This window comes from Ambystoma mexicanum, chromosome 11 (genome assembly GCF_040938575.1).
Source record: "Ambystoma mexicanum isolate Mex_15411 chromosome 11, UKY_AmexF1_1, whole genome shotgun sequence".
Lineage (NCBI taxonomy): Eukaryota > Metazoa > Chordata > Amphibia > Caudata > Ambystomatidae > Ambystoma > Ambystoma mexicanum.
This window is the reverse complement of record NC_090934.1, coordinates 452,590,221-452,605,311: the sequence shown is the minus strand read 5'-3', so window position 1 is coordinate 452,605,311 and position 15,091 is coordinate 452,590,221. Positions and strand designations below refer to the sequence as shown.

The 15,091-nt window shown below is 44.8% G+C and overlaps 1 protein-coding gene across 3 annotated transcripts in view; it reads left to right on the top strand.

The window, feature by feature from the left end:
- Positions 1-15,091, top strand: part of LOC138503506 (embryonic protein UVS.2-like) — a 283,894-nt gene that overhangs the window by 121,030 nt on the left and 147,773 nt on the right. For all 3 annotated transcript variants that reach the window (XM_069623293.1, XM_069623292.1, XM_069623291.1), the window contains one exon: positions 9,540-9,655. In XM_069623293.1, the coding sequence (XP_069479394.1) occupies positions 9,540-9,655 (116 nt within the window). The remainder of the gene's footprint in view (positions 1-9,539; positions 9,656-15,091) is intronic.

Genomic DNA, 15,091 nt, shown 5'->3' with positions numbered 1-15,091 from the left:
GGACCAGCCATTGGTCGCCAAATTGTAAGAAGAATTGGATGAATTGGAAAAACGAACAAATAGCTAAATGCTGACTGTATAATTATTACTCTAAAGTGATCTGGAATATTTAACTATTTTAACAATTCCAATCTAACGAAGAATCGCTGCCAACTCAGACATTTTATTGTTCTGGTAGCTTTTTCTACCCCTGCTTCCAAAAGCTGTTACCCATCGACAACTCGTGCGAGTAGGCCGGACTCCAAGCGTTGGCTGTTGCAACGTCTGTGAACCCAAGCCCACACCCCCATGTGCGAGACATGGGGCCTCATTATAAATTTGCCGGTCCGGGAACTATGGTACCGGAACGCATGCCGGTACCGTAGTTCCCAGAAAGGCCAACTATGAGTTGTGCTTGCGGGTCCCTTTTTGCCTGCAAGGTCGGCAGAACGGCACCTGCGAGCATGTCGGATGCACCGGCACCATTATTAACGGTGCCGGTGCATCCAACCTCCCCATTCCTATTCAGCCCTATAGGGCCGAATGGGAATGGGGAGCATCTTTTTTCGGCACCCGCAAATGGGCAATTACCAGGTCCAGCAGGTCCGTAATGACCCGGTAAATGCGCATTCGCAGGCGCCAGACATTTCCAGAAGTTTGGCAAAGCCTGCTGGTTTTACTGGCAAGGCTACCGCCAAACATCTAATGAGGCTCATGGTCTATGACGTGCAACACTTGGTAACATCAAATTATGGCCAAGACAAAACTAGAAATGTCTCTTGGAACGTGACTGGTTTTAACAACAAAATGTGTGAAGCTGATATTCTCAACTCAGTCGACTCTATTCACATAATTTTAATGCGAGAAACCTGGTCCACAGCCACCTTCACCAGAGATGTCGTTTTTTCATTTGCCAGCTCAGCAATCCCAAGCTGACATGGCAGAAATGCTGCAGGGTTGTGATGCATGATATCCCTATCTGTCTTCAAACCAAAGTGCATAGTAATACAGAGTATCTCCACATTGAAGTCAAACATCATACCAACTTTCCATCACTGTGGTTAATCAATTTTTATTGGGCTCCAAATTACAAGGAAAGGGGGCGTTTCTTGGCTTACATTCAATCTATTGAGCTTGTTTTGTACTTTACCACAGGAACACTCCGCTGCATATAATGGGGCGTGACTTCAACCTAAAACTAGTGAAGGGCCCTAAAAAATAACTACTTGACGACCAAATAGGTAGCATATGGCATCACTACACCTATCCTAAGCGATCCTAGAAAGGATAAACTAGGCCCATATATGCACAAAGTACAATGTGAAAATGGCCTCCATGTAATGTAGTGGCAGAGTGCCACCAGATATACTAGGCAAAGCCACATACAACGGTTTACGTGATGGTACCATGATTGACCATATAATCCTGACTATTATGTTTTGGCATTCTGTCATTTCTTTTGAGGTCAAGTCTATGATCAATAGTGATCATTCATTCATCTCTGATATTTACCCTGGAGAATCGTTTCATGAAAGCAGCCACTCATATCATAATCTTGCGCTATTGAGAGTGTAGTAAACGCTAACTGTTGAATATCCCCTTCGTCACCTCACTCCTGGATTGCCCCATGACATGTGTTAGGCTTTTTGTATTGGCTTTCCTTGGCGTCACTCTAGGGTATTTGTTTTCGTTAGCACCAGCATGTCATTTTGGGTAAGATTCATGAAGTCTTGATTTGAAATGAGTCTTTCTCCTTACATGACCAGCCTTTCTGTGTTTGTTGTGTAAGGTCCGTGTGAAACCTGACTTGTATTTTCATAAGATTCAGGAGGGATGCTGTAAAAAAGAATACGTTGTTTTAATGTGTGTTTGGAGGATTAGAGCAAGTGATGTTTCAATGAACCATTCTTGTTGTACATGATTTGCATGTATTGTCCCTCTGTTCTTGTTTTTGCCATGCCTGAATATTTCTGATGCGAGATAGAAATTTGTTTCTTGTGTGGAAAGAGATCCCATGGAACAGAATTTGAAGCAATACGAATGCTATACCTATAATATTGTTGCAAGGTAGGGTGTGTTAGCCACACAATACAGGTACTTTCTCTCTTATCAGAAACCTTACAACCAAATAACCTATGTTGTTAAATGTTTATCGAGAGAAACCCACCCCTTCATACTATCCACTTGGAGTTGACCCCCGGTAATGCATGAGAATATTGGAAGAAATTCACAGAGCCCCCTAAACACAATTTCTTTACACTTTATAAATACATCAGTCAGGTTGTTAAACAGTTTCCACTTGTTTGATATAGTTTTTACGTACTTTGCATTGTTTGTTTGGGTTGGGCCTTGTAGCAACCTTGCATGCATCCAATGTTTCCCAGTCAATTAGGATGTGGTTGTCCATTGTTGTTAGTTTGGACTATTAGGAATATTAGGTGCATAAGACAAAACTACTGCATTGGAATACAGAAAGGGAGGAATGGCATATGAGGAGGGACACAGAGTCTGTAGGTGTTGTTTGGTTATGTGCCCACAAATTGGTTGCCCACGGCTTTCCTAATTCCTGTGGCCATTCCCACCCATTCATGCCTCTGCCTCCCCAAAACACATCCTCGTGGGAACTCTTTGAACTTGCTTTATTCAAGCCTTACCATCAAACTTTGCATTTGAAGTGCCTGCCAATGTTTTTTCAAATCAGTCTTCTGAGAGTTAATTACTTAATTGGAGATCTAAAGCTACTGTTGTAATAAACATGTCAACCAGGCCTGCTTTCAGCCACTGAAGTCCATTTTAAAGCAAGCATTGGCAAAGCCAGCATTTTTTTGCTGTGGCATTCGTTTTAATCCTTTGCCAGGCACTGTTATTAGATGTACAGGTACTCTCACTATTTTGCACCTGCTCCCAACAATGGTCAGCTAACACCACTGGGGCTGTGACTGGCAAGGGCCATTCCCATGCCTACACTTTATGTTGGTGGCTTGAGCAGGCAAATATTGTCCTTTCACACCCTGTGTGTGCTGTGTTGCAGCATCTCCCAGCGAGGCGTTCAAAAAGTGGCACTGCAGTTGCCGAGGAATAACAACTCGATTTGTATACAGTGCTGTTGATGAGAGGCGCTATTATTTGCGCATCCATTAGGTTGTGCCAGTGTCGCTGCACCCATGGCTTCCTCCAGAGGAAGATCATGCAAGATTGGTGGTGGATCTTGTGAATTCCAAGAGGAGCTGTGCCAAACTAGGAGGGTCAGAGAGTTTCAGTTGTTTCCCCTGGGCTTTAGAATGCTTTACCCCTAGTAACCAGTCGATTAACTCAAATCCTAACTCTTCATAAAGAACAAAGAGGTATTTTTTTTGTTTTTTGCACGTTCTTTACTTTGGTGCTACTTAGACGCAGTTGGTTCTTCAGTGTGTTTTATAATTGAAAGAAACATAAACATCTGAGTGCGCAAGACTAATTGTACGTATGTGGTTCCGTAGATAGTTTGTGAAAATGTGACTCTGATTTGTCTATTTGTGCAAGTAATAATTATGAGGTGGCAGCTCAACAAGGCTGTCTATTGGGGCTGCCTCAATGTTGATAACGTTTTCTTTTCATTTCATTTTGTTTTTGATATGGTCATTAGTTCAAGTCTACAAGTTCTATAGAAGAATGTTCCTGCCGCTGCCCCTCCACAGCGCCAGGTCTCCATCTATGTCTAGCGCGAAACACCCTCCACAATGTGAAACGAGTGCAGCACTTTGTTAAATATATCTGCCGCTCTCTGTAGTTAAAACAACTTAGTTTTACCATGTATTTCCCACCCACTTAAACCACTGCTGGCTCGGGTGAAGGTACCTATTTTCATTTTGGTTATTATGAGGCTCTTTTGATACTTTTACACCCAAAGTATTACACTACAGTACATATAGAGATAACTGGCATATGAGGAGGGGAACAAAACTTGTAGATGTTGTTTGGGTATTTGCCCATCCATTGACTGGCCATGGCCATGAAAATCCCTATGGCCATTCCCACCCAGTTTCTGCCCAAAACACCTCCGCGTGGGAACTCTTGAGCTCGTTTTAATCAAGCCTTATGAACAAACATTGCACTCAAAGTGCCTGCCAGTGTTTTTTCGAAGCAGTTTTCTGAGAGTTAATGACTTAACTGGAGCTGTGAATACACTACGGATGTAATAAAAATGCCTTAACCAGGTCTACCTTCAGCCACTCGATTTATAAGCACTGTGTGTGTCCTTCACTGAAATCCTGTTAAAAACCAGCATTGGTAAAGCCAACAGTGTTGGTATTTGCCAGGCACTGCTATTACATGTGCAGGTACTCGCACCATTTTGCACCTGCTATCATCAATGGCCAGTTAATACAACTCTGCCTTATCTGTGCCTACACAAAAGCCCAAACTGTTATGATATGATATGGCATTAGTAACGTGCCTATACACACACGTGTTTCAAGGCGAGATGCGGCAAGGGAGGGGGAACAGAGAGAATACAAAGACAACAATCTTACTAGGTGACATTGAGATTGCGCAAGTGCAGGGGAAGGGGAAAGGGAAAAGTGAGAGGGGTAAAGGGGGACGGGGAAATGCAATACTTAGGATCAACAGTAAAATACATTTAATAAATAAGAATAGGTGAAATGTGTGGCCAGCTTGTGGCAAGTGCAGGGGTAAGTGCATACATCAAGTGTCAAAATCTGGTAGGGGACTGTAGGTATACGGAAACAGCACCCAAGTGCAGGTGATGCCAGGGAGGCAGTGCAGCTGGTGGGGGAGGGGACCTGGGCCCGAGATCAGGGGGTAACCATGTGACCAGTGCAGTTTCAGTCAGGAGTTCAGCAGGGGAGAGGAGTGAAAGCAGAAGGTCTTGAGGTGCTTCCGGAACCGGAGATGATTCAAGTTTCAGGCAGGCAGGAAGGCTGTTCCAGAGGGAGGCCCCAGTTGAAGAAAGAGATCTACCACAAACTCATTGCTTGGAGAAGCGACTGACCCTGAGGGAGTTGGAGGCGGATGAGCGATGGCTCGAGATGTAAGATATTTAGGAACAGAGTTGAAGGTATTGAGGCCCCAGAAGGCCTCTTGGACAATGCATGGGTTTTGAACTTAATCCTCACAGCCACTGGGAGCCAGTGAAGAGATTTCAGTCCTGGAGACATACGATCCCTGGGTTTGAGGCCAAGGACAAGTCTCGCAGTCCTGTTCTGGATGAGTTGCAGAGGGCAGAAAGTAGAAGCAGAGCTCTGGAGACAGTGAGCTTCTGGGCGAAGGAGAGGAAAGGAAGAATAACCCTGAGCAGGTGCAGCTGGTAGTGTGACTTCTTAGAGATGCCATAGATATAAGGAGAGAAAGAGAGTGTGAAGTCAAAGTGACCCTGAGGTTTTTAGCTTCACACATGGGAGCAGGAAGAGGGCCAAGAGAGGAAGGCCAGAGAGCGACAGGAAAGGAGGGAGCAGATGTGCCGATAAGGAGAATCTCTGTCTTACTGGCATTAAGGCAGAGATTGTTGACGGCACACCACTCCTGGATAGCAGACAGACCGTCAGAGATGAGAGAAGGAGAGGAGATGGCAGAAGGGAGCCTGAAAATGAGCTGACTGTCATCCGCATAGCACCGAAAGTTGGGGCAGTGAGTGGAAATTTGGTGGTCAAGAAGTGGCAGGCATTGGTTGAACAGCCAGGGAGAGAGGTTAGACCCTTGGGGAACACGACAGGTAGAGCGAGAGATAGAGGAAAGGAAGGTCCCAAGTTGGACCTCGGAGGGTCGATCGGAGAGGAAAGAGGTCAGCCAAGCCATGGCTTGATCGGTGATACCCAGGTTATCATGGAGATGACTGAGAAGGATGGCATGGTTGACGGTATCAATGGCAGAAGAGTGATCAAGTAAGATGAGGACACAGGGGGTATTGGAATCAAGGTTGGAGAGCAGGTCTTCACAGATGTACAGGAGAGCAGTTTCCGTGCTTCTGGCAGCTCTGAAGCCAGACTGATGGTCATGGAGACAACCAACTGATTTAGTGTGCAGATTAAGCTGGGAGATGGGCAGCTTTTCCAGGAGTTTGCCCAGGAAAGGAGTGATAGAGATTAGATGGTAGTTAGCCGGGCAGGAGGGGTCGGCTGAGGGTTTCTTAAGAAGAGGGTTCACAAGGGAGTGCTTCAGGGGGAAGGGAAGACTCCAGTGTTGAAGGAGTGGTTGCAGAAGTCAGCCAAAGCAAGAGCAGGGTGTCAATGTGTTCCTTGATGGTTTTAGAGGAACAGGGGAGAACATGTTTTGATGAGACTTTCATAGATCGGACATGTCTAGAAACCTTGTCTGGGGAGAACAGGGGAAAGGCAGAGAAGGAGGGAGGGGAGGTCACCACAGAAGGGCCAGAGGAATAGCGGGGAGTAGAGGGAGGAGGAGGAGAGGAAGAGAGAGAGCACAGGATGTCATGAGTTTTTCAGATGAAATGAGAAGCCAGGGCCATGCAGAGGGCCTGGGAGGGGACAGGAGAGGTATAGATTGCAGCAGGATTGGCCAGCTCCTTGCAGATTTGAAAGAGTTCGGCCGAGTTGTTGGATGCCTCAGAGATGCGGGCTTGGATGAGGGCTCTCTTCTTGGTGCGGACAGAGAGCCGGTATTACCTTTGAAACAGGCGGCAAGCCAGTTTGTCAGAAGATGTACAGGAAGCACGGCATTTTTGTTTTCAGCCACCCTGCACTCACGTTTAAGGGTGACGTGGTCTGATTCGTACGGCTTCAAGCAGATCCTCATGACAGGGGCAAGACCATCAAGAGTATCAGATACAGCTAAATTGAGAAGAGAAGGGGCTGTGTCAGGGTGTGAGTCAGCCGAAGGGGGGCAGAGGGGAGGATGAGAAATTGTTGGCGAATTCCTCATCTGACAAACACTTCATGGGTCGGATAACTGAGAAGGTAGGTGGAAGTACTGGAGTTGGCTTGGCCTGAGGGGTGGTGAGAGTGAGCTGGGAGGAAAGGAGAAAATAATCACTACAGGAGAGAGGAGTGGTGAGAGGGACAGAAAGGCGAAGGTCTGCAGAGATCATAACATCCAGAGTGAGAAAGTTGTAGAGGTCGTGAACGAGTCCAGAGGAAGAACAGGAGGCATTGAGGTGGATGTTAAAGACTCAAAGAAGGAGGAGTTGAGTGGTCAAGGCCAGGAGGGAAGAGGAGAGGTCTGCCCACTCAGAGAGGAAGGAGGAGATTTGACCAGGTGACTGATAGATGGTAGCCACAGTAAGGGAATGGCTAGGCGAGAGAGAGAGCCTGCAGACGAGGCATTCAAAAGAGGAGTAGGCCTGCATAGGAATGACAGAGGCAGGAATCCACTCAGGGAAGATCAGGGCTATACCCCTTCCGGAATGGTTGGGTCTGGGCACGCAGAGGATCTTGTAGCCATCAGGGAGGAGAGTGTCAAAGCTTGTGACAGAGCTGGCAGTGAACCATGTCTCGGTGAGACAGAGAACATTGAGGTCAAGTTCTTCGAGGAGGCGGCAGATATCAGAGGAGTGTTTGACAGCTGAGCAAGAGTGGCAATATGGAGACGGTTGCCGTCCTTGAAAGACTTCAAAGGAGGGGTACACATCAGAGGTACACCCTGCAGAGGTATAGAAGAAGCCTGAGGGAGAGGAGGAGGAAGGAGGAGAGGGCAAAGTAGCCTGGGAGGAGACAGCAGGAGGAGGCAAGAAAGCCATGGAGGGAAGAGAGGGAACAGCAGGAGAAGAAAGGAAATTGATGAGGCACAGGAAGCTTCTATCAAAGAGGAGAAGGTTGGCCTGAGGGCCTTGGACCAAGATGGTACCATTCAAGTAAACATTAATGATGACCTTAGAGGAATGGAAGGAGGCCAGGAGAGCCTCCCACGGCGTGCCACCTTTAATGGGAGAAGAAGAGAAAGGAGAAAGCACAGAGACCATATGTTGAGTCCATAGGTCTGGCGAGGGAATGACAAAGAGGATGTTGGTGAGGGTTTGCCTGGAGGAAGCACTGGTATAGGTTTCAGCGATAGAGAGGCTTGAGTTCAAGACCAGTATATCCTTTCAAACTTGGTCCTACCAGATTTAGTGAAGAGAGCATAATAGTCGATAGAGAAGCATATAGAAAAGATAGGAGAGACAGAGAGCACCATAGAGTAGGTTTTTTTTTTCTTTGCATTCTACGTTTTGTACTATTGTATTTTCCATGGGAAAAGCAGAACCAGAGCTCCAGGCCATGCAAGTATATCCGGAATCATCTGAAAAATCCTGGTATGCATGGCCTTGTAGGCTTCCTTTTTTTAAATGTGCACTATTCCTACAAATAGATTTTTGATTTAATGGAAGCTTGTGATCATTCCCACTTGAAATTCTTTGAAACGGCCTAGAAGCATCATGAATCACAGAACAAGTAGGCCAAATGAGCATGTGGTAAAGGAAAATGAACCACATGCATTGCATGTGCAAGGTCAAAGGTCGGTTTGAAGGCACAAGCATGCTTTGGGAAAACGAAAGGAATCTGCTGGTGGGCAATGATCTAGCGTTGACATTTGCTTTCTAATGTCCTTCCCCTTTCCATGACGCGTAGGGCTAGTTTGAGTCTTTGCTATTCAAGTTTTTTTTTTTTTTTTTTTAGGTTAGGTTTGTAGGCATTTCTGGTGGAGGGATTTTCATAACTCTTTCCAAAATAATTTGTTTGGGAGTAAGGATATTGTCAAGTGGGGGGTGAAATAGCTTCCTGTAACAACCACATAAGGAAACTGCTTGGAAAGATTGTGGTCATGTGGAAGAGGGGTATCTGTTTTGAGGAGATCAGCATATGATATGAGAAAAATAAAAAGGGTGTGATTGGTAGATCTATAGTGGCATTCATTGTCTAGACAATGTTTAGGGAGTGACTTCCCTTGTGAGTTGTTGTTCTCCTGTCATTGGATGAAGGCTCTGTTTAACTTGTTAGATAAGAATTCCTGATCAGGTTTGTTATTTTTGTTGTAACCAAAGATTGAGGTCAGCCAATGGAAGCATTATTTTCATAAGTTGCCAGCAGGTTAACTATAACTTCTCTGTTTTTGGAATTAATTGCTAATATTTAAATTCTTACCAGTATTTCACCATTAACTGTAAATGATATCCCAAATTACCAAATTGACAGAATACAAATCTGGATAAATAGACTTTGTATTAAATAATATGGGGTCATTGCCATTCCTTGTCTTGTATTGTGGATTCATCACCTTCTGACAGAAGGTCTCTAGCATTGAAATAAATTGGTTTGTCGGGTGGAAATAGCTACACTTTTGATATTGTGCAGTACATGCCTTCAAACATCACACATTCACATAGTTATTGCATAATCTTTGACAAAGTGTCAAATATCTTTAGCAATGATACAAACCCTCTCCCATGAAAGTGTTCTTTCCAAGCATAAATGCTCACTAGTTCCAGTTCAGATGTGTCCCCTTATGTCGTTCTTCTTTATTTAAAGACCTGCTCTTTACTACCAGAGACACACGGAAATCCCCCATGCGCTTCCGGAAGAGTAGATGCATTCCTTGGAAGTTCTACTCAATGCAATCATTTTTTCTTACAGATCTCTGCAGAACTTTGCTCAATGAGCCGAGTGGAACTATCACTGTCAACTCAAGGACAGTGTTACCTGCGACTGGCGGCAGCTGCCTTTGGTTAATCCGCATCACGGCTGGTCAGGTAAAACACATTAATGAATGTATTGAGTTGTATTGCCTGTGTGTGGAAAGAAGTCCTCCTCTCACATTTTACTAGCATGACCGTGCTTAGCAATGAGACAGAACCTGAATGAAACAAACGTATGTACCAATGCAATTCTATATAAAGTTTTACACAAAACAAGCCTTTTCATTGATTCATTCATAGCTGCAAATGTAAACAGTGAAATAATAACTTCTAATATTTCTTAAAGAGGTTGGAAGGGATAATGTAAAAAGGGCGAACAAGCCTCATAAAACGCACGAGTTGGCAAATTACAGAAACCTTTTTCCTGCAAAAACGATACATTTTCACAGCATTTTTGCACCCGCGTAATATGTACCCAAGCGATAATACAGAACGGTACTAGCACTAGGACAAATATTACCCTGGTGCAAAAATGCATCAAAAATATATATTTTTTGTACTAGGGCAATTTTTGACCTGATATTAATAAGATGCCAAACTGCACGTGTCATGGTGCAATGGTTTACTAATATGTTCCACTGTTTTTTAGAAATAAGTCAAACTTTGACCTAATGCTAATACCGTGCAACTTTGCAATTGCACCAGTGAAAAAACTCTGTAATTTGGCGCATGTTGTTTAAGTGGCTGGTGGCTGTGAGGATCCCACATCTAACTCATACATGTTGGGGTCACTCAGAACAATTTCTTGCTGTTGAGGTCTCATTCACCCCAGCTGGAATCACTGCTATTTTTATTTCAAACAATATATGGCTTGTAAGAGCAGAATTAGGAACTCTGAAGGGTACCAAGGTGGGCACAGAACGTACAGGTGAGCTGAATTTAAGATGCACAATTGACCATATAATACCAGAGGTATGAATCAAATTATTATTGCATGATCAATGGTGCAAAGAGGAGAAACGGGAGTGTTTAAGGCCTTTTAATGCATGGTGAAAGCTAATCCCTTAATGTTCCACACATGGCTTTCTCCCTGAAGGTACAGTGTTTGTTCGCCTCTGCTCAATGTTGTATGCTTAGCGTTGGCACTGAGGTGCTCCTGATATTGTGGATAGTTAGCGCATCTGCTATCCGTTTTCCTTTTCTTCTTTAGTTAAACTGTTTGCTTGGTTCCTTTAATGGTCTTTGACCGTGGCACTTGACTGGACGCCTTTTATTTTCACTTTAGCAACATTTTACATTTAAGCAATGTTATTTTTTTCAACTTGCTTATTTGAATGACATTTTTGTTTTCCTTGTATGCCGTGACTACAGGGAAAGATTGCCTGCCCTTCACTTCACCCCAGGGCTCGTTCCGGCGGTCAGTCTTTCATTCATTTCTTGCCTGCACACACCAGGCAGCAGTTTCTCTTCAGTGGCTGCTACCTGGCTCCTGGGGGATTGGCCTCTGCGCTAACATGTGTACATGTAAACAGTGGGTTGACCGCAAACGCAGTGGGCAGGAGCAGCGGGCTCGCAACATGTACACCAAAGTCACGCCAAAGTTAAGCCTGTCTGTGCCTGTACGGGCCATGGTCGGCTCAGGGGGCTCCTTTCCATGGACGTGGTCTGGGTCACCAACACTGTTAGTCTTCACGTAAAGCCAACTGCTGAAACTAGCACTTTCATCTACTGTGCTTTCCACTGGATTTACTACGCGAGTAAGGTTCCCTTATGTGGGGGACGTCTATTACTGAACGCTCATTCCTTGGTGGCACAATGTACGCATTGCTATGAGTCGGTTGATGATTTCCCCCTGACTTTGCGTGCATCACTGAGACGTGGCTTGATGATACATCAGGCTCGGTCCTTGTGCATTTACTGCCGCCTGAGTACAGTATACTGCATGTAGACTGGCTTCCCCGAAAGGGGGTGGGCAAAGCCATTATTTTTAAGTTCTGCTATAGTGGCTCCTTTCTTACTATTAGTCATCATGCCAACATGGAAGCTATGCTGGTACGTCTCTCCCTCCCATCGAAACTCTGTGTCCACTTATTGGTGGTTTACTGGCCCCCTGGCTCGGCAACCCCTATTTGTGGATGCTTTCCTTGATCTTGCAGCATATTTACAGCTGAGGCATTGTAAGAGGATTCAATCCAGCACTACAGCTAAGTCAATGCCTAGTCTGGGATACTGAATGGAAACCCTTATTGATATATCTTTATGTCCAGTTCATGAGTTCTGGATGACTACCCCTATATAACACCCCTCTCTTGGAACCCCCCTGACCCCACTGAGCCAAGAAGTAGTTCTGTTTTGCAAGTTTAAACGGTTTATTTGCGAATGTAAACAATATATATATATATATACTACCTGTCCCAGCAGTCTCTTTTTATGTGTTTTGAAAGTGGGTGGAGAGGCTAGCTTTCTAGGCCCAACCCCTTCAGAGTTCTGATAGGTTGGAGAATTCTTTGCGTTCTCACTGGAGAGCAGGATTGTGTGTCAGAATGATGTCATTTAATGGCTTGCAGAAAGGACACTCCCCAGTCAAATTGCACACAAATCTATATTTGATCAAAATACACATTTCTCAAATACATAGTGGTTTGTCATTGCATGTACATATTACCTATCACATGAGGTATACTCTGTTCAAACTCTGCTCTTCCTGAGGGCTTGCATTCAAAAATGGCAACTTATTTTCGATTTTAGTGGGTTATGCAACCTAGGTTCTTCATTAAAAATTATACACATATACACGGCCTGTCCTTACATACTCCAGTAAATTCCCATGTCTCTAGCTTAAACACAGAGTCTGTAGTATCCATAAATAGCGGGGTTTTGCCCCAAAACATCACACAAATTCCCAACGCGTCTTAAAACGTGCACAGAAAATTCACAAGAATTATGGTATCATTTAAATAATTTTGACAAGTCCGCACTGTGAGTTATACATCTTTCTTAGAATCATATTCTGGCCAACAGGGGTGTGTCTTTTCAGGTCACATGGTGTAAAAACCAGTTTATCCAGTTTCTGCCAAGCTCAGAGACCCTGCCCCTCCCAGCTTCTGCCAAGAGGAAGCTATTTTACGGTCCCCCTAATAAACCATCTGCCTGGGCCCTGGAAGGCCCATTGTTCAAGAGGAAGCCATTTATGGCCTCCCCCCAATAAACCCTCTGCCTGGGTCCTTTGTTTAGTCTCTAGCAGTCCCTTGGTAATTCAATCAGAGAGGGGTAACCTCCCCTCAGAATGCAGCCAGGCCTGAGAACTGCTGTGGATCCAGTTTCACTCCAATTGGGGGGAAGTTGTCGGGCAGAATCCAGTTCCTTAAGCCAGGCCCCAGCTAATGTCACTTTTAGTTACCCAGTTTTCTGCATTCAAATAAAACTAACAATTTTTACACATGCAGCTGGAATGCTGATTCTAAGTTAAAAACTATGACATTTTAACAGTGACAAACTATGTGGCAGTCACAAGTCTGTCCCTCAGTTTATTTACACATTTCGATTTTTGGTAATTTTAAATCCAGTTTCAGTTTAAGCCGCTGCAGACCTGCAGAGCTCAGCCAGTCTTGTTATAAACCTTCAAGTCACTTCAGAATATAACTTTAAATTGTATCCACCTCTTAGTAAGTCTTTCTTTGGCCTGCTTTGGGTTCATTTATTCAGTTTTACACAAATGTCTGGTGTTGTTTTAAAACGCCGGCTTTTGGATAGTGGTGAGTACTGGTACTGCACCCCTTTTTGGGATTTAAGAAAATGAATTCCCCACAGTTCTAGGTTGCTTTTGGCAATCAGCATTGCCATTCCCAATGGTTTCAGACTACTGTGTGGGTAGTCCAATGGTGGTTTTAGGCAGTGTCCTTCTGTGCCCATAACATCGGCAAAAATGAGTGGCAGCCTATTCTTCATGCATTTCCCTGTGCATTTTCTGGGAAGCTCTGGCCATCATGATGTTTTCCATGTCAGTACTGCACAGTTTTGAGGTAGGGCTTGGATGCGTGGATAAAAACATCCCACAAGCCCCCCTCTTGCGATGGCCATTCTATTTCACTAATGGGACTCGCAAGACCTCGGATGTTTCCTCATCTTCTTCCAATAGATGGCACAGTTCAGCATCTTTTTCTCCATCCGGTCGGAATGATCGGTTCTCCTCGCCGGTCCTGATGGGAAGATTGGGCGGTACCCCGGGCCTGTTGCGTCTCTGCTCCCGGTCTCCGGATCGTCCTCCTTGGCCCGTCCCCAGGTTTTCTTTCTCCTAGGACGACAAAGGAAGAGCGGCAATACCTATTCATAGACATTTTTCCACCACTGTTGAGATAGTGGGGCAGCATATGCATTTCATCATAACGAAACATTACATTCTTATTTTGAAAAAAAAAACAGTATAACTAAGAGACAGTTTCATGCAAATCACAATATTTTAGAGACTAGATGTGGTATGTTTTATGGTTGGAACTGAATTAGTCTGAGACAGTACCCGCTAGGATTCCAGAGGATTCCTCCAGTTGTTGCAGAGTGTGCCTGGGATGGCAACATTTCAACTGGTTAATGTGGACCCACTTGTCTTCCCCCTCTGCCAAATGACCTTTGGGGATGTGGATTTTGTAGGCCACATGGGAGATCTTGTCGATGATCTCAAAGGGTCCCTTCCATGTAGGCAAGAATTTCCGCTGTTTTGCCTGGTTTCTTTGGAAGTTGTATAGATAGACCCGGTCCCCCACCTGATATTCCTTCCTGGAAGTCTTTAGGTCATAGTGGGTCTTCATGCTATCAGCCGATCTTTCTAGATTCCGCTGAGCGTAAGCAAAAGCATGTTGGAGGTGTTTCCTTAAATTCTCCACATACTCATGAGTAGTGGAGGCATTTATCAGTGTCTGCTCTTGGGTCCTGTAGAGCAAATGCTGAGGAAGCACCATCTTGCGTCCAGTCATCAACTCGAATGGTGAGATTTTGGTTGCAGATGAAGGGGTAGATCTGATCGCCATTAGGACCAGAGGTAATCGGATATCCCAACTTGGCCCAGAATCTGCCACAAACTTTTTTAATATGCTCACAATGGTTCGGTTATATCTCTCTACTGCCCCAGAAGAAGCTGGCCGGTAAGCAATATGCAACTTCCTTTTGACCCCCAGTATCTCCCACATCTTTGTCATTACTTTACTGGTGAAGTGGCTACCTCTGTCTGACTCAATCCTTTGAGGTAGACCAAAACGGGAAAAGATGTGGTTAATCATCAGGGCAGCTGCAGTTTCTGCCTTGCAATTTGGGGCTGGGAGACATTCCACCCACTTGGTAAACAAGCATGTCACAGTCAACATGTACTTATTCCCCCTAGCAGAGCGAATCACAGGGCCTACAAAGTCGATTTGTAAATCTGACCATGGCAGTGTCATCCCCCTCTTTTGGAGAGGCGCACGGTGCGTGAGGGATGATGGCTGAAATTGTGCACACACAAGACACCCCTTCAAGTATTGGTCGAGGTCCTGCCCCATGTGTGGCCAGTATGCAACC